Source organism: Eumetopias jubatus, unplaced genomic scaffold (assembly GCF_037043125.1).
Source record: "Eumetopias jubatus isolate StellerSeaLion01/CBP00866 unplaced genomic scaffold, mEumJub1_p1.0 scaffold_9, whole genome shotgun sequence".
In the NCBI taxonomy this organism is placed as follows: Eukaryota; Metazoa; Chordata; class Mammalia; order Carnivora; family Otariidae; genus Eumetopias; species Eumetopias jubatus.
This window is the reverse complement of record NW_028274815.1, coordinates 21,218,734-21,238,520: the sequence shown is the minus strand read 5'-3', so window position 1 is coordinate 21,238,520 and position 19,787 is coordinate 21,218,734. Positions and strand designations below refer to the sequence as shown.

Here is a 19,787-nt window from a genome sequence, read left to right as displayed (position 1 = left end):
CTCTGTGAAATCAGACCTGATGGTATCTTCTCAGACAAGTGGCTGGCTGGGCCAGGCTGTCTCCACCCTGGCTTTTCAGATCAGCACTTAATGAGTCCTGGGGCCTCCTTCCTTCTCCTGGTCTTGCACCCCAGTTGCTCCTGGAACAGGAAGGGGTGGAGCCTCTGGATATCCCAAGCTGGGTCTGTAGACTGACATGGTCCCTGTAATGAGCTTGGCTGTTAATTGTCACAGCAGCTGACCCACCTCTAATACCTGGAATCAAGACCCTGATCAAACTGGGCAATTATTCGGAAAGAACATAGTCAGTGTAGGAGCAGATACACGTAAAAATTCCTTAATTATGAGACTCCAGGCTTAGACTACTCCGTCTCTGGGCCAGTTTCCTACTCTGTAAAGCAAAGGGGATTGGGATCGAGGATTCGCTGAGGTCGCCTTAGTTATGCTGTGATTTGTGGTGGTCTCTCAAGAGTCAGACCACGGCCCCGGAGCTCTCCGCCTTGCCTCTTCCACCCCCACAGCTGCTGCTGGCCTTTTAGCTACACTAGACTGATTTAGAACCAGTAGGACCAAGCCCAGTCCTGTCTGCAGGCCCCACCCACCTATCTTTTGCCTTGAGGGATCACAAAGGCATCATTAACTCCGGGGGCTAAGAACTCCAGGGAACTTTTCCTGGGGACTAGGACCCCTATATTCCCAGCCCCTCTGCTTAGTATCCCCCAGCCTGAAGGGGGACCTAGAGATTTGAGACATCCCTGTCCCTCCCTGCCCTCCATAGATGATAGTAAGGACAGAGATCTGAGGCAAAGGAGGAGATGGCCACGGGTATCCTCAGAAAAATGGGGAAAAATTAAAAGCAACAGCAAAAAAATAAAATAAACCAAACCCTGTTTCTAAGCAAAGAACTGAAGTCATACATGATGTATTTTAGAGCATGGGGGTGAAGCAGACAGCATGGGTTGAGACTGGGGAGAAAGTGGGGGCTGAGACCTTGCACCTGGATTGGGGCCCACCCACAGATTTCATGCCAGGACCAGCCCCCTCTTCTAGCACAAGACAGGCTCTGTCAGGCAGGCTTGCCTGATAGTGTGGGCTAGGCAAGTGGGCAAGCCTTGGCAAGTCACCAGAAAGGCAAATTCAGTTGTCATTCAGACCACGTCTGTGCTGGGTCTCGGCGGGACTAGTAGAGAAGCATAGGGGCAGTGGACAGATGGAATGGGGTGATACTGGACAGTCAGACATCATCCAGAATTCTCTTCATGGAGCCCAGGACCCAGCCAGAAGGAGAGATCCTGAAGCAGAGTTCCAGGTCGAAGGAGGGGATCTAACCTGAACGTCAATGAGCCAGAACCAACAGAGAGAAACTTGTCCTGGGGATCACGTCATGGGGATGGGGAGAGGCTTAGAACTTGGGGGCCCTGGTAATCTTGGCTGATACATCAGATTCCAGGCCTGATTGGCAGCTCAAATCCTGCCTGTGTCCAAATGGGTTTCTTGAATCCAGAATTTTGAATGAGAAGAACATGGGACCAGGTGTGGGTAGCTGGAGAAGGTGGAGGCTGAACAAAGAATTGTTTGAATCAGAGGTCTGTCTCCTTACTTAAAAATCACCAAGAGGGGCGCCTGGGTGCCTCCGTCAGTTGAGTGTCAAATCCGTAAAAAAAAAAAAAAAAAAAATCACCAAGAAAAAAATAATTTAAAAAACGCACAAAGGGGTATGTTGTGAGAGATCAGACCTCCACAAGTCTACCTCAAAGGTATAGAGAATATAAAATCAATGGGGAGGCTCAATTTTTTATCTATTATTATAGCAAATTTTTTAAATAATAATCATGCCTATGACACTATAATAAAAGCTGTTCCATTATTTATTGCTGGCAGTAATTTAAGTGGTATAATCTTTTTTTTTTAAGATTTTATTTATTTATTTGAAAGAGCGTGAGCGAGAGAGCATAAGCAGGGGGAGCAGCAGAGGGAGAGGGAGAAGCAGACTTCCCACTGAGCAGGGAGCCCAATGCAGGGCTCAATCCCAGGACCCTGAGATCATGACCTGAGCCGAAGGCAGCCGAAGGGATGCCCCTAAGTGGTATAATCTGTTAGAAAGGTAACTTGGCAATATGTTCTAAGACAGACAAAATGTTTATAATCCTTCATCAGATCCTGAAATTTCCTTCTAAGAAAGTCATCTAGGGGAGTCTGGGTGGTTCAGTCAGTTAAGCATCTGCCTTTCGCCCAGGTTGTGATCCCAGGGTCCTGGTATCAAGCTCTACATCGGGCCCTCTGCTCAGCGGGGAGCCTACTTCTCCCTCTCCCTCTGCTTCTCCCCCTGCTTGTGTGCTCTCTTTCTCTCTCTGTCAAATAAATAAAATCTTTAAAAAAAAAAAGTCATCTAAAAAAATTATATGTATAAGGGTTTTTTTTTAATAAGGGTGTTTATTGTAAACATTGTACACAACCAAAATATCTTCTCATAGGGGTTAATCAAATATTTAAATTATCCACTGTAAATACTATGCAACCACTAGGTTTATAGTCATAAACCTTAAGGAAGTAACAGGAAATTCTGGAGAGATTTGATAAAATGGAAATAGCAGGACATGAGCTTATATTTATACCGTATGTATTGGTATGAAAAAATAATGTGTGCATTTGGAAAACTCTGGAAAAACAGGGAAAATAAAAGACCTGATTAGGTGAGGAATATGTGAAGTTTTTTTCTAATTTTGTTTTATTTCTGTAGTTATTTTGATATTAGTTCATATTTTTTTTCTAAAAAGAAAGACAATAAAAGGTTAAAAATATGTCCCCAGGGGCACCTGGGTGGCTGAGTCCGTTAAGCGTCTGCTCTCTGCCTTGGGCTCAAGTCATGATCCCAGGGTCCTGGGATTGAGTCCCGAATCGGGCTCCCTGCTCTGTGCGGAGTCTGCTTCTCCCTCTGCCTGCCATTCGCCCTGCTTGTGCTCTCTCTCTCTGTCAAGTAAATAGGTAAAATCTTTTTTTTTAAATGACACCATTTTATTTTTTTTAACATTTTATTTATTTATTTGACAGAGAGAGGGAGGGAGAGCACAAGCAGGGGGAGTGAGAGAGGGAGAAGCAGGCTTCCCGCTGAGCAGGGAGCCCGATATGGGGCTTGATCCCAGAACCCCGGGGTCATGACCTGAGCTGAAGGCAGGCGCTTAACCGACCGAGCCACCCAGGCACCCCTAAATAGGTAAAATCTTAAAAAAAAAAAAAGTCCCTAGTGGGGCTCCTGGCTGGCTCAGTCGATAGAGCATGTAATTCTTGATCTCCGGGTTGTGAGTTCGAGCCCCACTTTGGCGTAGAACTCATTTAAAAAAAAAAGTGTCTCTAGAATCCCTTAATAAACTCCTAGATATTTAATACAGTCCTCCTGAGATAACAAATTCCATAAATTTATTACCTTCTATAAACAGTAGAACGTCCTGTTATTTGTCCTAAAAGTCCAAAGTGTAAGCTCTTCCTCTGTGTACCAGGATTGATTGGAAAAGTCTGGATCATTCCTTTTCACACCTATTTTATTTTATTTTTTTAATTAAGGGAGCTCTACACCCAACCTGGGGCTCGAACTCACAACCCTGAGATCAAGAGTCACGTGCCCTTGGGAGCCTGGGTGGCTCAGTTGGTTGAGCAACTGCATTGGTCCCGCGCTGGGCTCCCTGCTCAGCGGGGAGTCTGCTCCTCCCTCTGACTCCCCCCTCTCGTGCTCTCTCTCTCTCTCTCATTCTCTCAAATGAATTAAAAAAAAAAAATCTTTAAAAAAAAAAGTCACATGCCCTGCCGAGTGAGTCAGCCAGGTGCCCCCACACCTATTTTGATCATATAGTTTCCAGGTCTATCCTCTTAACCTTTCTTTGTCTTTGCACACAAAAGAGTCCTATTTTTTAATAGCCCTTGGATGGTTTTAGCTGTCCTTCTCTGGATTTCTCGCTCCTGCCTGTCCCCAGAGACGCAGTGAGGGACTACACACAGCACTCCAGATTCAGCTGCATCACCAATTTATTTTAGGGTAGAATGATTTTTGTTTTGCTTCCAAAAAGCCTTCATGATGGTGGCTGGCCAGATGCTAGCGGCCTTTTTAGCTCTGGCGGCATATTAAGCCAATGTCTTCTGGGAACAGTAGCGAATTACTCCCCACCCCATGCTTTTCTTTTTCTTTTTTCTTTCTTACATGTTAAATTAAATTAAATTTATTTTATTTTATTTTTTAACTTATAACTGACAGTGCTCACAGCTATCATTTAACGAGTAGAGCTAGGATTACTTTTTCCCAGAGCATAAAACTGTAACTGAAGCTCATCTGACATTTTTTGTCGGCTCACACGGCCTAGAAATGCTCTCGAACATTATCACTTAGGAGGATCTGGGGGCATCTGTGGAGCTGGGTGTCTGGCCATTGCTCTTTCTTGCATGATTTCTAATGGAGATCAGTCCTGTCTTTTCATATCTGCACATTTTCCCATCCAGAGACATGCCTGTTTGATTGTTTCCTCTCCCCAATCCACCCCCCATCCCCCCACCTGCGTTCTGAGCTAGTACTTCCCTGTCTCTGTCTCCTCACCCCACCCCCATCTAACTTTGACTAACCTCTGATGTAAAACCATGCCAGGAGCATTTTAACCCCTAAAGGGCTGCTCATTGCTTCCCCAAGTACGGGAATAACCTAACCGTGGAGATTAATTAGGCAGACGTGATTTCCTCCTGCTGGAAACGTGTTGCTTTTCTTTTAGCAGGTTCTGTTTCCTAAAACATTGAACAGAAAGAATGTATGGAGTAGAAAGAGCACGGGCTCTGGAGCCAGGCCGACCTGGACCTGGATTCTCCATTTAAATTGAGTGGCCATGGTGTGACCTTGGATGGATTACTTACCCTGTCTGAGCTTATATGAGGAAATTGATGGTGTTAGTATCTGCCCCTTAAAGCATGTCCCACAGGCCACCTGGGGATCTCGTTACAAAGCAGGTTCTGAGGGGCGCCTGGGTGGCTCAGATGGTTAAGCGTCTGCCTTCGGCTCAGGTCATGATCCCAGGGTCCGGGATCGAGTCCCGCATCGGGCTCCCTGCTAGGTGGGGAGCCTGCTTCTCCCTCTACCTCTCTCTCTCTCTCTCTCTCTCTGACTCTCATGAATAAATAAATAAAACATTAAAAAAAAAAACAAAGCAGATTCTGATTCACTAGGTCTGCAGAAGGCCTGAGATCCTGCATTTCTTTCTTTTTTTTTTAAGATTTTATTTATTTGAGAGAGAGAGTGGGAGAGCACAAATAGTGGGGGTGGGGGGAAGGGCAGAGGGAGAAGCAGACTCCCTCCTGAGCAGGGAGCTGGACGTGGGACTTGATCCCTGAGATCATGACCTGAACCAAAGGCAGACATTTAACCGACTGAGCCACCCGGCGCCCCTGAGATCCTGCATTTCTAACAAGTCCCCAGGTAATACTGATTCTGGGGGACCTCAAAAAGCAGTGATTCTTTTTTGTTGTTAAGATTTTATTTATTCATTTGAGAAAGAGAGAGACAAAGAGAGCACAAGCAGGGAGAGAGGCAGAAGCAGACTCCCCTCCCTGCCCCCGATGAGGTGGGAGCCTGACCCAGGGCTCCATCCCAGGACCCAGGGATCACGACCTGAGCCAAAAGCAGTGATTCTTTAATGTGAACCTTTAAAAACCGCTGATGCCTGGACCTCATCACGGACTCCCTGGCCCCTTTGCAGTTTGATCAGCCATGGGGTGTAGTCTGGGCACTGGGCCTGGTAAAAGCTCCCCGGGTGATTCTAATATGCATCCGAGTCTGAGACCCACTTCTTTTTTGTTGTTGTCTTTTAAGATTTTGACAGAGAGAGACACAGCGAGAGAGGGAACACAGCAGAGGGAGTGGTAGAGGGAGAAGCAGACTTCCCGCCGAGCAGGGAGCCCAGGGCTCTATCCCAGAACCCTGGGATCACGACCCGAGCCGAAGGCAGACGCTTAACGACTGAGCCACCCAGGTGCCCCTGAGACCCACTTCTTAAAGGGTATAATTAGAAGTAAATGTGAGGGCGCCTGGGTGGCTCAGTTGGTTAAGTGACTGCCTTCGGCTCAGGTCATGATCCTGGAGTCCCGGGATCGAGTCCCGCATCAGGCTCCCTGCTCAGCGGGGAGTCTGCTTCTCCCTCTGACCCTCTTCCCTCTCGTGCTCTCTATCTCTCATTCTCTCTCTCTCAAATAAATAAATAAAATCTTAAAAAAAAAAAGAAGTAAATGTGAAACAGCCAACATGCAAAAAAAAAAAACAATGGTTTTCTTCCTCCTGGTTCCTTGCCCTATTCTCTCTCCACCCTAGTCCCCAGCCCTTCAGTCAGTCAGAAAAGACCAGGGGCACCTGGGTGGCTCAGTCATTAAGTGTCTGCCTTCGGCTCAGGTCATGATCCCAGGGTCCTGGGATTGAGCCCTGCGTCGGGCTCCCTGCTCAGCGGGAAGCCTGCATCTCCCTCTCTCACTCCCCCTGCTTGTGTTCCCTCTCTCGCTGTCTCTCTGTCAAATAAATAAATAAAATCTTTAAAAAAAAGAAAAGACCAGGGCATCAGCAGCTGCCCCGTGCCTTCCTTACTAGACTCCACCCCGGAGCACCTGGCATGGGAGTTCCTGTAGCCACTCATGAGGGGAGGGGCCCAAGATAATAACTCGATGTGGCTGGGCAGTGGGAATTTTATTTATTTATTTATTTAAGATTTATTTATTTATTTTGAGAGAGTGAGAATGAGAGAGAGAGAGTACATGAGAGGGGGGAGGGTTAGAGGGAGAAGCAGGCTCCTCGCTGAGCAGGGAGCCAAAGCTCCCGAGTGATTCTAATACAGCAACCAAGCTTGAGAAGTAGTGCCTTTGCGAGGTGGCGAAGAGTGAAGAACGCTAGAATGCCGTAAATTACCAAGGGCGGTGCAAAGACTCAGGGCTGGAGTGTCCCAGAATAGGAAGCCAGGCCAGACACCAGGTCCCCAAGATCTCATGACCCCAGTAGTTAGAGGGATCGGTTATCCATGGCCCCAGCAGGTGGGGGTCTCCTGCCTTGTCTCCTTCCTCCCTTTTCACACCCATCCCCTCCCTTCTGTCAGGCTTCCCAGATGCTCAGACCCTGCTGCTCTGACCTTTCGCCCTGCAACAGTGAGTGTGGGTTGGTCCGTTGAAGGAGGAGAAGCTGGGATAAAGTGTCAGTTCTGTTCTGGATAAGAGAGCCCAGGAAAGGGGTGCCTGGGTGGCTCAGTGGGTTAAGCAACTGCCTTCGGCTCAGGTCATGATCCTGGAGTCCCGGGATCGAGTCCCACATCGGGCTCCCTGCTCAGCAGGGAGTCGGCTTCTCCCTCTGACCCTCTTCCCTCTCGTGCTCTCTCTCATTCTCTCTCTCTCAAATAAATAAATAAAATCTTTAAAAAGAGAGAGACCCCAGGAAAAGGACTTGGAACCCCCCCACCGCGATGACCCCAGGGGTTCCTTTCAGGTCCTCAAACATTTACTGAGCACTTACTATGTGCCAAGTACTGTGCTAAGCCCTGGGACCCTAAGACCTGAGTAAGACATGATACCTGCCCTGAAGGAGCTCACTGGGGAGACAGGATATAAGCAATAATGTTCCACGAGGGGAAAAGAATAGGAACGTGTCCTGGTTATTGAGGAGGCCCAAAGGGGGAAATGTGCAGATGTGAGGGACTCGGAGAACACATCCCAAGTCTCTCCAGCTGGGTCTTGCAGGGTAAGTAGTGGTTTTCCAGGCGGACATGGAGTGGGAAGAGAAGCCCAGTGTTGTGAAAAGGCCCAGCACATTCCAGGAGCTGGAATTCTTTAGGCGAAGCTGGAGCGCAGAGCGCATGGGGAGTCAGCAGTAAGAGGAGCCTGGGAGGCCGGGCCAGCCCACGGGGCAGAGCGCCACTGCAGACTTTGGGTTTCAACCTGCAAGGAATGGAGGGCTGTTGAGTACTTTGCAGCAGAGGAGAGGCACGCTCTGACTTGTGTTTCTGGTGAATGCCCCTGGGTGTCATGTGGAGAGGCATGGAAGGGGGAGCTGAAGGCAGGAACAGTGCAGGTGACTCACGAGGACGGCAGTGACGTCGGCAGGTGTATTCACGACTGGAAAGGTGGGAGCCCTAGCAAGAAGGCAGATGGGATGGGATTTGATGACCGGCCCAGCGTAGTCCCGAGGCAACAGATGCACGCAGGGCAGGGCCTGGGCCAAAGGAGGTAAGGTGCATAGGGCACAAAATTTAAGGAATTGTTCACTCAAAGGATCGTGCAGGTGCTGGTCTTAAGGGAGAAGGAAGCATCTGGGATGAGTTCAGGCCTGTGCTGTGGGGGTTGGGCCCGATGCTGAGACACTGCCCCAGAGCAAGGCCTGCAGGTGGCAGTGGTGTGGCGGGGAGGACAGGAGGCTCTCAAGGGCCCCGGGCTCTGCAGTGGCTCCTCCCTTGGCCTCTGAGGCTGCGTGGGACCACTCTGGCTGGCCTGCTTTCGTGCAGGGGCCCATGGCATCCTTACACAGCCCAATATCTGACACCCCCAAAAGCAGCCCTCCACCCCCGTCCCGCTCTGTCCCCAGTGACGGGGCTTCCACAGGTGGCGGGGGGGCCCCCCCCTGCCCCACATTGTGACAGCACCTCCCGCTTTGAAAGCCCGCAAGCAGGTCACCCGGTTCCCCTGGGAAAAGTTCCAGTGGGGAGGCAGCCAGTATCTTCTGGTGGCTCAAGGTGATTTCAACCTTCCGGGAAGCGGGCGATGAAATCAGAGGACAGCTAGAGTGCCCTGGGGCAGCACCCTCTGATGAGCAGGAGTGAAAATGCATTTTACGGAGTCACACTTTACCCAGTTTATACAAATCCATTATCCGTGAAGCCCCAGATTCAACAGACACCTGTGGCGCGTCTGTGCCAAACTCCGGGCTGGGGGCCTTTCACACGGCGCAGGGGCTCCCGGAGTGGGATCGGGGGTGGTGGGTTCAAATCCTACTTCTTCGTTAACTGGCAGCATGACCTTGGGCCACTCTCAATTTCTTCATTTAAGTGGGGAGAGTAATAGCCTTCTCTTCGGGTGAGGACGGAGATAGTGTTTGTTAAGGGCTTAATTCAGCCCCTCGAAAACAGTACTCAGCAATAGTTGTCAGCCATCCTGGAACAGAGGCCGTTCCGATATTACAGATGTGACAGCCGAAGGGGGTACCTTGGTCTAGGCCTTGCATTTAGTGGGCCAAACCCCGGTCTCTCTGGCCGTCTCCAAAGCTCATGCAGCTTCTGGGGCCTTACACTGCCCCTTAGTGCTGCAGAGTCTCGTCCCCTTGGCTTTTCTTCTGCTTTGCATGTCAGCTGAAGATTACACCTGTGTTGAGAGCCCTCTTCTTGAGCCAGGAGCCAGTTAGCTCAAGAGCTGGGCTGCCCGGTGACCGTATCTCTGCTCCCCACTCTTGAACACTGGCTGGGAGCTAAGTGCCAGGATTCAAAAGCCTCCTGCGCACCCCTCCCAGGCATGGTGAACCAACCTTCCATCTGTATCCAAAGCAAACAGATCAGGTGCCTCTGTTGCCTGAGGGATGCCCTCTCTTATGGTCTTATCGACAATGGGGGCAGTGGGCTAGAGCCCAGGAGGCTGGAGGGGAAACTTCGTTCTCAGTAGGGGCCATGAGGCCGCCTCTGGGACACATCTTTTGTCCACTCCTGGAAGGACCACAGAGCAGGGAAGCCAAACCTCTCAAGCTGGTGATGCTGTGGCCATCTTTGAAAAGCCCATCTCTTAACCCCTCTGTGTCCGCAGGCCATGGAGAGCAAGCTGCTCATCGGAGGCAGGAACATCATGGATCACACCAATGAGCAGCAGAAGATGCTGGAACTGAAGAGGCAGGAGATTGCAGAGCAGGTAGGGCTGGGGGCTTCAGGTCTCACGGGAGCACATGGCCTTGAGGTCTCGTCTGGAGGACAGAGGGCCGTGAGCCATCATGGACTCAACATCCCTGGAATATAGTGCTAAGAACCTAAGACATGCCGCCCTGGATCCCTTGGGTCCACCAGTCCAGGAGCCTACCTCTGTCAAGGGCACTGCCAGCAAAGGGGTGAGAGGAAGTGGTGGTTCTCCATGATGTCAGCCGATACAGGGCGCCTCGTGTTAATTCCTGGGCCTTCCATAAGGGTGTAAGTTCTTTGCCAACTGTATGACGATGTCCTATATCTTCAGGAACCACAATTAGTTGGTCCTACCAGTCGTCTGTGATACCACGTGGGGAGAGGGTGAGGCAGCTGGGAAGCCAGTATGATGCCAATCTATGTCGGCTCGACCCTGCTAGAATGCACCAGCTATTCGGGCTGGGGTCTCCATCCCCCGGCGGGCGGGGGGGGGGGCAGTGTTGGCAAAGACATGGCTATATGAGCTAAGAAGAAGGTTCAGAGAGGCTCTGCTGATGACAGGCAGGAGCGGGGGCCGTGGGCCATGGGCCGCTCTCTTCTTCCTGGCCTCTGTGGCCACTGTGGAGCCAGATTCCCTGATAGGCAGCGTGAGCTTGTCCCCTGAGCTCCCTTGGCCCTCCCTGGTACACGCCGCCCCACTGATCCCCTGTGCCCTGCCTTGGCCTAGAAACGCCGTGAGCGGGAAATGCAGCAGGAGATGATGCTCCGTGACGAGGAGACCATGGAGCTCCGGGGCACCTACACATCCCTGCAGCAGGAGGTGGAGGTCAAAACCAAGAAACTCAAGAAGGTGAGGGGCCGCAGGGGGCTGAGGGCCTGGCAGCCTCTGCCCAAGACACTTACCCACCCGAGGGGTCTGTGCTTTAGGGCCCCTTCCCCGCGTTGCTCGAACTGCTGAAGCCTGATTGATTTCGCCGGGGCTGCCGGGGTGAGGAGTAGGGGAAGGTGGGGGGTCTGGTGCTGGAGGGGATGAGAGCCTCTTCTCCCGGGCCAGGCCGGGCCTGGTGGGCTGGGAAGGCCTTCACTTCAGTCTCCCGTTGCCATCCTCACGGCGCTGGGTAACGTCCCCTGCGCAGTGTCATCAGTGGGTCACGGTTGGGTAGCCAGGCCCAGGACAGGAGTGTCAAGGAGGCCTGAGGAGACGCAAGCCTGGGGGAGCTCAGGAGGGGAGCTGCAGGCCCCCGTGGACATGGGAAGGGATGAGACTGTCTGATCTCCAGAACCCTGCAAAGTCCACAGCCAGGGAAGGGCACGTACAGGGACAGGAAGCAGCAACTCCAGCCCAGATTCTGGGAAGCACCTGGAAAGCCCACGGGGTCGCCGACGTGACTGGCCCAGAGCAGGCCAGGCAGAGGCCCAGCCACAGCAGCAGTTTCTGGGGACATGCGTACCTCCTGGCGGGTGAGGAGCCGGACAGCAGGCTCTCTGCTGCGCTCCACACCCCCATACTTGAGAGCCCCTAGAGAGGCAGGAGTGGGGCGGGTCACCTTCCAAACTGGCTTAGGCCCCCCTTCCCCCCACCCCCCACCCTCCACCCCCCACCCCTGGAGCCCTGCACAGCAGTTCTGTCTTTGGGTCCTGATTGGACTCTTCTCTTAACAAGTTGTGTGACCTTGAGCAACTGTGTACCTGAGTCACCTCTTCTATAAAAAGAGGGTGTTGGGACTAAAAGGCCTCTCGGGTCCCTTTCAGTTTGAACATTCCACAAGGCTGACAACAGCGGAGGGGGAGCAGGTAACAGGCCCTAGGGTAGGAGGGAGAGGACAGCCCGTTGAAGAACCTGCCCTCATTTGTGGTGGGGCAGGAGGGAGATTCAGACCGGGGCCTCCCCTGGACTCGGCCTGTGGAGCCTGAGCCTGCAGCGTCAGGGCCCCGGGCCGGGTGACAGGGGCCTCGCCGCCACACTGCGTAGCCTCTGAGCGGCGCCTGTCCCCACGCAGCTCTACGCCAAGCTGCAGGCGGTGAAGGCAGAGATCCAGGACCAGCATGATGAGTACATCCGCGTGCGGCAGGACCTGGAGGAAGCGCAGAATGAGCAGACCCGGGAGCTCAAGCTCAAGTAGGCCCCCTCCTCATCCCAGTCCGGGTCCTCACAGCCATCCTTCACTGCTTGGCCTCTCCCTGAGGGGCTTATTTCCTTCCTCAAGGCCTCGTTCCAGGCGTCTAGTCCCCCAGGAGTCCACGTCCCTTAGGAATAGAATGTGTCTGAGGGTTGAGGACGAGGTCTAAGTTCCAGAGTTGCTTCTATCTCCTCTGTTTCCTTCTCCTTCCTCTGCTCTGCCGTAATGATGAGGCCCCCGAAGTGCATGCTGGGTGCTGGCCAAGAGTAACCCCTAAGGCCCTGAGCCCACAGCCTTTGCACTGGAAGCAGGGATTTCAAGTTCTGTGATTGCCGTAGGGATCCTCTCTTCGTCCAGCTTTCTGGTTTTTCCCTCTCCACTGTTCCCTCTGCCTCTTTGCTTCTTGCTGCAACCTTCACGTGTCCCGACCCCTGTGGTCTCTCACTCCCCAGTTCCCCATCTCTACCTCATTCCTGCTCCCAGGTACCTAATCATCGAGAACTTCATCCCCCCTGAGGAGAAGAACAAGATCATGAACCGGCTTTTCCTGGACTGTGAGGAGGAGCAGTGGAAGTTCCAGCCGCTTGTGTCTGCCGGAGTGTGAGTCTCTCGCCGCCTGGTCTGGGCCCACCCCAGGTCGGGGGTGGCCAAGGGCCTGCAGGGAGACAGAGGTTTCTGTAGATTTGGAGACGGGTAGGAAAGATGCAGGTGGAGGATGGATTTCTCCAATGTAGGGGTCTTCACGAAGGGTGTTCTGCCCAAAACAAAATGTCTCAGGTGCCCCGCGAGGGACCTAAGGAGGGGAAGAGCATCTCAGCCTCTTGGCAATCCCAGTGAGTGATAACATTCGGTCAGTCTGATGCATATTCATGCATATTCATTCGTCGGGTGCCCAAAACAGCAACAATAGTTAATATTTGCCTTGCTGTGTTGGGCACTATGTACAGGACTCTCCAGACAAGGGAAATCAGACATAGTCAGAGCTCCCATTCCAGTGAGGAATGCAGGGAAGTGATCAGATCAGGAAATGATAGAGGTGTGACCCAGTCTTTATAACCTCATGCAGCTCAGCTTGGTGATTCAGCATTTCCACCTGTTTCCATATAGCCTAGCTCTTAGGTATAGTTTGCATCCACCGGCTCGGTATGTAGCTCCCTCTGCTGGTGGCCATGAAGAATAAGGTGCTACTCAAACCCAACAGAGGGACTGCCTCACTCAGCTGGGCCACACTGTCCCTTAATTGAAAATCTGTATACAGAGCTGTTTAGGAGGCTGGATACCAAAGCACTTCCCTGGAGGTTCTTTGCTCTCTCTATCTTAGGAATATTAATGACAAGATAGCACAAGATTCTCCCCAACACTGGGTGGGAAGCTAGCTATAAAGGTCTCTGGCTTCTCACATCAGATGCCTACTTAATCTGTCTACTGTCTAAAAGGCTGACCCTACCCAAACTGACACTATGCAGCTTTGTAAGGGGCAAGTTCAAGAGTAGAGGACTTTTCAATGGTGCCACTTTGGAATTTATGCAAAGCTTCCAGGTGATTCTGCAAGGAAACCAAGCTTGAAAGCCACTACTCTAGTGCCCTCTGCTGGAAGGAGATGCTGGTGAGGCTTCTGATTTGTAGGGTTATTGATTTTGTACTTAGAAGAGTTCCTCCATTGAAGTTTAACAGGGGCGCCTGGCTGGCTTAAGTGGTAGAGTATGCGACTCTGGATCTTGATCTTGGGGTTGTGGGTTCGAGCCCCATGTTAGGTATAGAGATTACTTAAAAATAAAATTTTAAGATTTTATTTATTTATTTGAGAGAGAGAGAGAGAGCAGGGGCAGAATAAGGGGCAGAAGGAGAGGAAGCAGACTCTCAATCCCAGGACCCTGAGATCATGACCTGAGCTGAAGTCAGGTGCTTAACCAACTGAGCCACCCAGGAGCCCCCAGAATAAAATCTTTGAAAAGAAAAAAGTTTGGGGTGCTTGGGTGGCTCAGTCATTAAGCGTCTGCCTTCGGCTTAGGTCACGATCCCAGGGTCCTGGGATCGAGCCCCACATCGGCTCCCTGCTCAGCAGGAAGCCTGCTTCTCCCTCTCCCACTTCCCCTGCTTGTGTTCCCTCTCTCGCTGTCTCTGTCAGATAAATAAATAAAATCTTTTTTTTTTTTAAAGAAGATTTTAGGGCGCCTGGGTGGCTCAGATGGGTAAGCGTCTGCCTTCGGCTCAGGTCATGATCCCAGGGTCCTGGGATCGAGTCCCGCATCAGGCTCCCTGCTCCTTGGGAGCCTGCTTCTCCCTCTGCCTCTCTCTCTCTCTCTCTGTCTCTCATGAATAAATAAATAAAAAGTTTTAAATAAAATAAAATAAATAAAAAAAATAAAATAAAGAAGATTTTATTCGAGAGAGAGAGAGTGCGAGAGCGAGTGGGGTGAGGGGTAGCTGGACAAGCAGACTCCCTGCTGAGCGTGGAGCCTGGCCTCAGGCTGGATCCCAGGACCCTGAGATCATGACCGGCACCAAAATCAAGAATCAGCCACTTAACCAACTGAGCCACCCAGGTGCCCCAGAAAAGGTTTTTAAACCTCTCTGAACCTAAATTGCTTCACCTGTAAAGTTGGGATAGTACATGTACCCTGTAGGGTTGTTGAGGTTGAAATGGGATAATGTATGGGAGGCTCCAGGCCACAGAAGAGATGATCAATAAATGGTTGCAATCATACCAATAAGCCAATATTATAATTACAGGGACTCCAGAGAAGCCAATTTGCCTTCATCCCTTAGAAGTGCCAGAGAAGGGCAGTTTGGTTTACTGTTTTTGTTTTAGATTGCGATTTTTTATTCAGGCTGTCTCCAAGTTTAGAGAGGGAGCATTCCTTGCTCTAAATAGAATCAAGATAGTTAAACTGGGTTCATGATAGAGGCAAAGTTTACCTCAGTAAGAACATTCTCAGCTCTGGGTTGAGTCCATAGCTTGATTCACAGGTCTGTGACAACTGAGTTGAATCTGACACTGGGAGAAGTTGCAGCCTCCCCAGGCAGGGTAGGGCAGTGTGGAGGGAAGGAGAAAAGTAAGCAGAGGAGCGCCTGACTCTGGATTTCTGCTTGGGTCATGATCTCAGGGTCCTGGGATCCAGTCCCGCTCTACACTCAGTGGAGAGTCTGCTTGAGGATTTTCTCTCTCTCCCTCTTCCTCTGCCCCTATGATGTAGGATGCCAGTTTTCAGCACAGAAGAGCAAAAGAGGGAGATCAGACAGCCGATAATAATGACATTGGGGTCAGCCCCTAAGACAGACTGAGAGATCACTTTTTAATATTAAGGGGGAAAAATTTATTGTGATAGCAGCCATATAGCAGCCAGGGTGGGTCATATGACAATTCTTGGGATCTGCTCAGCCCGAAACTATTGTGGGTCTCTGTTGGGAGGGGCAGATACAGGCAGAGCCAGGCCCCTGCTCTGGGCTGTCAGCCACAATCTGCTTACTAGAGAGAGATCAATCATGGAAAGTAGGCCTGGGGCAGAAGAGGGAATAGATGGGAAGTTTGGTGTCCCAATTACAGACTCCCCTCCCCCAACCTTTCTTCCCGCATGCCACCCAGAATAGCCCTGGCATCTTTACTGGGTCAGGCTGCCAATTCACAGTGATCCACTGCTCCGCTCGCCCAGCCCTGTCCCCCGGTCCTATTCTCAGAGCTTGCACCCTGGCGGGGTGTGCTTCTGAGAGACGGTACAGCATATCCTAAAAAGAGTATTTGGGCAGGTCGAGTTCCGAGTGTCTTCCTAATCGGTCGACCTGAGGCACAAAAGGCATTTTGCTTGTCTGAGCCTCAGGCTCCCTGTCTGCCCTGTCTACACCTCGGGAGATTGTGGCAAAGTTCAAACGGGATGTGTAGATGCAGCTTACAAATGATAAGCGGTGATGTTACTAATTTCCCCCTCTCCCCTTGAGTTGTCCCGGCCTGCTGTGCGCATGCACAGCCTCCCATGCACCCCCACCCCCCTCCTCCCCCTCCCCCCTCCTCCCCCTCCCCCCTCCTCCCACTTCCCCCCTCCCTCCCCTGCTCCAGGGGCCACACAGCCGCAGAGGGAGCTGGGGCTTCTACAGTGTCATCCTTCCCTGTTTTTATCCATAAAGTGGGCTCGAAGGGACCCCCTAGGTGGGGTCCAGCACTCTTTCATGTGCTTGATAAAATGAACCACAAGAATGGATTTCTCAGTACTCTGCTGCAGAAGGCAGGCACTGTTCCTTCAGCCCCTGCACTGCTCTGCTCGTTCCACTCGTTCCACTCGTGAAAGACAGGATGTCCTATCTGTGAAGTACTCGGCCTGCTTCTTCTCTTCCGTCTTCTGTCTGCCTTTTGGCTTTTTTTTTTTTTTTTTTTGCATTGCTCCTTTGTATCCCTGCTTGAAATTAGCAAGTTGAATCAAGAATAATCATCACAGCTGCGGGGCGGGGGCGGGGGCGGGGGGGTGGGGATGGGGGGGGTGTTTGAGCCTTTGCCCTGTGTTGTGCTAAGTGCTTGCCTTGCTTCATCTCCGCAGTTCTGGGTGACCCGGGGCGGGCGGGGGGATGGGGGTGGACGGGTCATAGCTGAGTCTCAGAGGTAGCCGGCCACTTCCCAAGGTAACAAACCTTTAAGGGGCAGAGCCAACATTCAAACTCAGATATGTCTTACTGTAAAACCTGTGTTAATTTGTTTTAGTGGAAGTACTTTCTTGATTTCTTTCCTATCTTTCTTTGTTTTGGATAATAAAAGCAATACACCACACTCATCAAATTGCTGAAAGGAAGAAGGCTGACATACTGTGAGTTGGCTAGGATAGAGACCAATGGAAGCTTTCATACATATAACCAATTTGGTTTTTTTTTAAGATTTTATTTATTTATTTGAGAGAGAGAGAGAATGAGAGATAGAGAGCATGAGAGGGAAGAGGGTCAGAGGGAGAAGCAGACTACCCGCTGAGCAGCGAGCCGGATGCAGGACTCGATCCAGGGACTCCAGGATCATGACCGGAGCTGAAGGCAGTCGCTTAACCAACTGAGCCACCCAGGCGCCCCATATAACCACTTTGAAAAGCAATTTGACAATATCTAGTAAAGTTGAAAATGTACATACCCTACAGTGGAACCATTCCATTCCTAGATATATCCCCCAGGGAAACTGTTGAATATGTACTTGAAGATACCTGTACAGAAATGTTCACAACAGCACTGTTTATTTATTTATTTATTTATTTTTAAAGATTTTATTTATTTGAGAGAGAAAGACAGCCAGAGAGAGGGAACACAAGCAGGGGGAGTGGGAGAGGGAGAAGCAGGCTTCCCACCAAGCGGGGAGCCTGATGTGGGGCTCAACCCCAGGACCCCGGGATCATGACCTGAGCTGAAGGCAGACGCTTAATGACTGAGCCACCCAGGGGCCCTACCGCACTGTGTTTAATAGAAAGAAAGAAAAAAATCAACCCAGGTGTCCATCAACAAGATAATATTATACATATACATATATATATGATATGTTGCAACCTTAAAATAGTTCATATAAGCAAACTGTAATAATCTAATCTAGAGGTACATGGATAAATCTAAAAAAAAAAAGCTTGTTGATGGGCGCCTGGGTGGCTCAGTTGGTTGAGTGACTGCCTTCGGCTCAGGTCATGATCCTGGAGTCCCGGGATCGAGTCCCGCATCGGGCTCCCTGCTCAGCGGGGAGTCTGCTTCTCCCTCTGACCTTCCCCTCTCTCATGTGCTCTCTCGCTCTCTTTCATTCTTTCTCTCAAATAAATAAATAAAATCTTTAAAAAAAAAGTTTGTTGAGCACAAAAAACATGCAGTATGTATACCACACAGTTCAAATTTTAGAAATAGGCATACAAATACCCATGTATATTGTTTATGAATATCCACATATATAAGTAGCTAAAAACATGCACTGCGTTGATTAGCACCAAGCTCAAGAGAGTAATTAACTTGCCGGGGGTGGGGGGGTTGGGGAGAGATAGGAGTTTTAAAAACTGCCTACATTTTATTTCTTAAAAAAATTTTGGTGTGGGCACGTGGGTGGCTCAGTCATTAAGTGTCTGCCTTCGTCTCAGGTCGTGATCCCAGGGTCCCGGGATCAAGCCCCGCATTGGGCTCCCTGCTCCGTGGGAAGCCTGCTTCTCCCTCTCCCACTCCCCCTGCTTGTGTTCCCTCTCTCGCTGTCTCTCTCTTTGTCAAATAAATAAATAAAATCTTAAGGAAAAAAAAATTTTGATGTAAGTATAACAAAATGTTAAACAGATGATTTGACAAAGCTGAATGGTAAGTTTACATATATGTTATTTTCTATACTTTTCTGAATGTCTGAGATAATTAAATATAAAGTGATATATTTTCATTATCAAAAAAGTTCAGATTTTGCAGAAGAGCATAAAGATAATAAAAGTTACCTGTAATGAAACCATCCAAAGATAGTACCTATTAACATTTTGTTGAATATGCAGACTTTTTTCTTAGCTCTTACATTTAAATCTGTGATCTATTTTGAGTTAATTTTTATAGATGATACAAGATAAGGATCCAACTTTATTTTTTTGCCTGTGGACATCCAACAATTGTCCCAGTACCGTTTGTTGAAGAGACTGTTCATTCCCCATTGAATGGTTTTGGTACCCTTATAGGAGATCAACTGACTGTAGATATAAAGATTTATTTCTAGACTCTCAATTCTACTCCATTGGTCTATATGTCTGTCCTTATGCTAATACACAGCCTTGATTACTGTAGGCTTTGTGTTATGTTCTGGAACTGGGACACGCAAACCCTCCAACTTTGTTCTTTTTCAGGATTATTTAGGCTATTTTGAGACCCTTGCATTTCAAGCTTGATTTTTTAATCATTTCTTTTTGTCCTAACTCTTAAGAAAAATAAAAAGAGGAACCACTAATCATCAATGGTTTTGCATAGTGTGTGAAATCAGCATATGAATCTGAAAGCTAAAAGAAGATTGGATTTCCTTTCTTCATTTCAGCCCTTAGTCAAACCTTTTTACTGTGGAAAGAAAATAGAAAAAAACAAGAGTAAAGAAATATATGCTTTCTTGTGTTACAATAGTTTTTAGTTGTCCAGCTGAATTAGAAGAAATGAGAGGAAAATTCCTGTGAACCAGCTGCAGAGCCTCCTGCCTACTTTGAACGATACTTAATTCTTCACGATATTTTCCCCATCTTCCAAAGAAATCCGCTCTAATATAGGCTCTTTCCCACAGCAGTAACAGCCAAATGAAGAAGCGGCCAACGTCTGCAGTGGGCTACAAGAGGCCTATCAGCCAGTATGCTCGGGTTGCTATGGCAATGGGGTCCCACCCCAGGTACAGGGTAAGAAGCTGGGAAATAGAAGGGGGGAAAGGAGAGAGAACCCAAGGGAGGCGATGCTCATAATCTCTGCTTGCTTTTCCCACCTCATCACCTTTGCTGTAAACCAATATTTACTGAGTGCCCAAGACACAGAATCATCCGCACCACTGCTCACGTCTGGTCTGACATTCCCACCACAGGCTGAAAACATCATGTTTCTGGAGTTGGATGTGTCCCCTCCAGCTGTCTTTGAGATGGAATTCTCTCATGACCAAGAACAAGACCCCCGTGCGCTACACATGGAGAGGCTTATGCGCTTGGACAGCTTTCTGGAAAGACCTTCCACATCTAAAGTTCGAAAGTCCAGGTCCTGGTCAGTACCACTGTGGTCAGAGTGGGCAGTGGACTTAAGAGGCAGGGAGACCGTATGGGCTGGTTGAGGCTGAAGAGGGTTTGGGTTGTACCTGTGAGAC

At 49.8% G+C, this 19,787-nt stretch overlaps 1 protein-coding gene across 2 annotated transcripts in view; it reads left to right on the top strand.

Annotated features, from left to right (window-relative positions):
* Window positions 1–19,787, top strand: part of KIF3C (kinesin family member 3C) — a 35,252-nt gene that overhangs the window by 12,829 nt on the left and 2,636 nt on the right. Inside the window, exons 2-7 of one of the 2 annotated variants that reach the window (XM_028099617.2) lie at window positions 9,787–9,888; window positions 10,600–10,722; window positions 11,873–11,991; window positions 12,476–12,592; window positions 19,230–19,335; window positions 19,515–19,687. In XM_028099617.2, coding sequence (XP_027955418.2) covers window positions 9,787–9,888; window positions 10,600–10,722; window positions 11,873–11,991; window positions 12,476–12,592; window positions 19,230–19,335; window positions 19,515–19,687 — 740 coding nt within the window. Of the gene's footprint in view, window positions 1–9,786; window positions 9,889–10,599; window positions 10,723–11,872; window positions 11,992–12,475; window positions 12,593–19,226; window positions 19,336–19,514; window positions 19,688–19,787 lie in introns of both variants that reach the window. The other variant, XM_028099616.2, reaches the window with a different exon arrangement.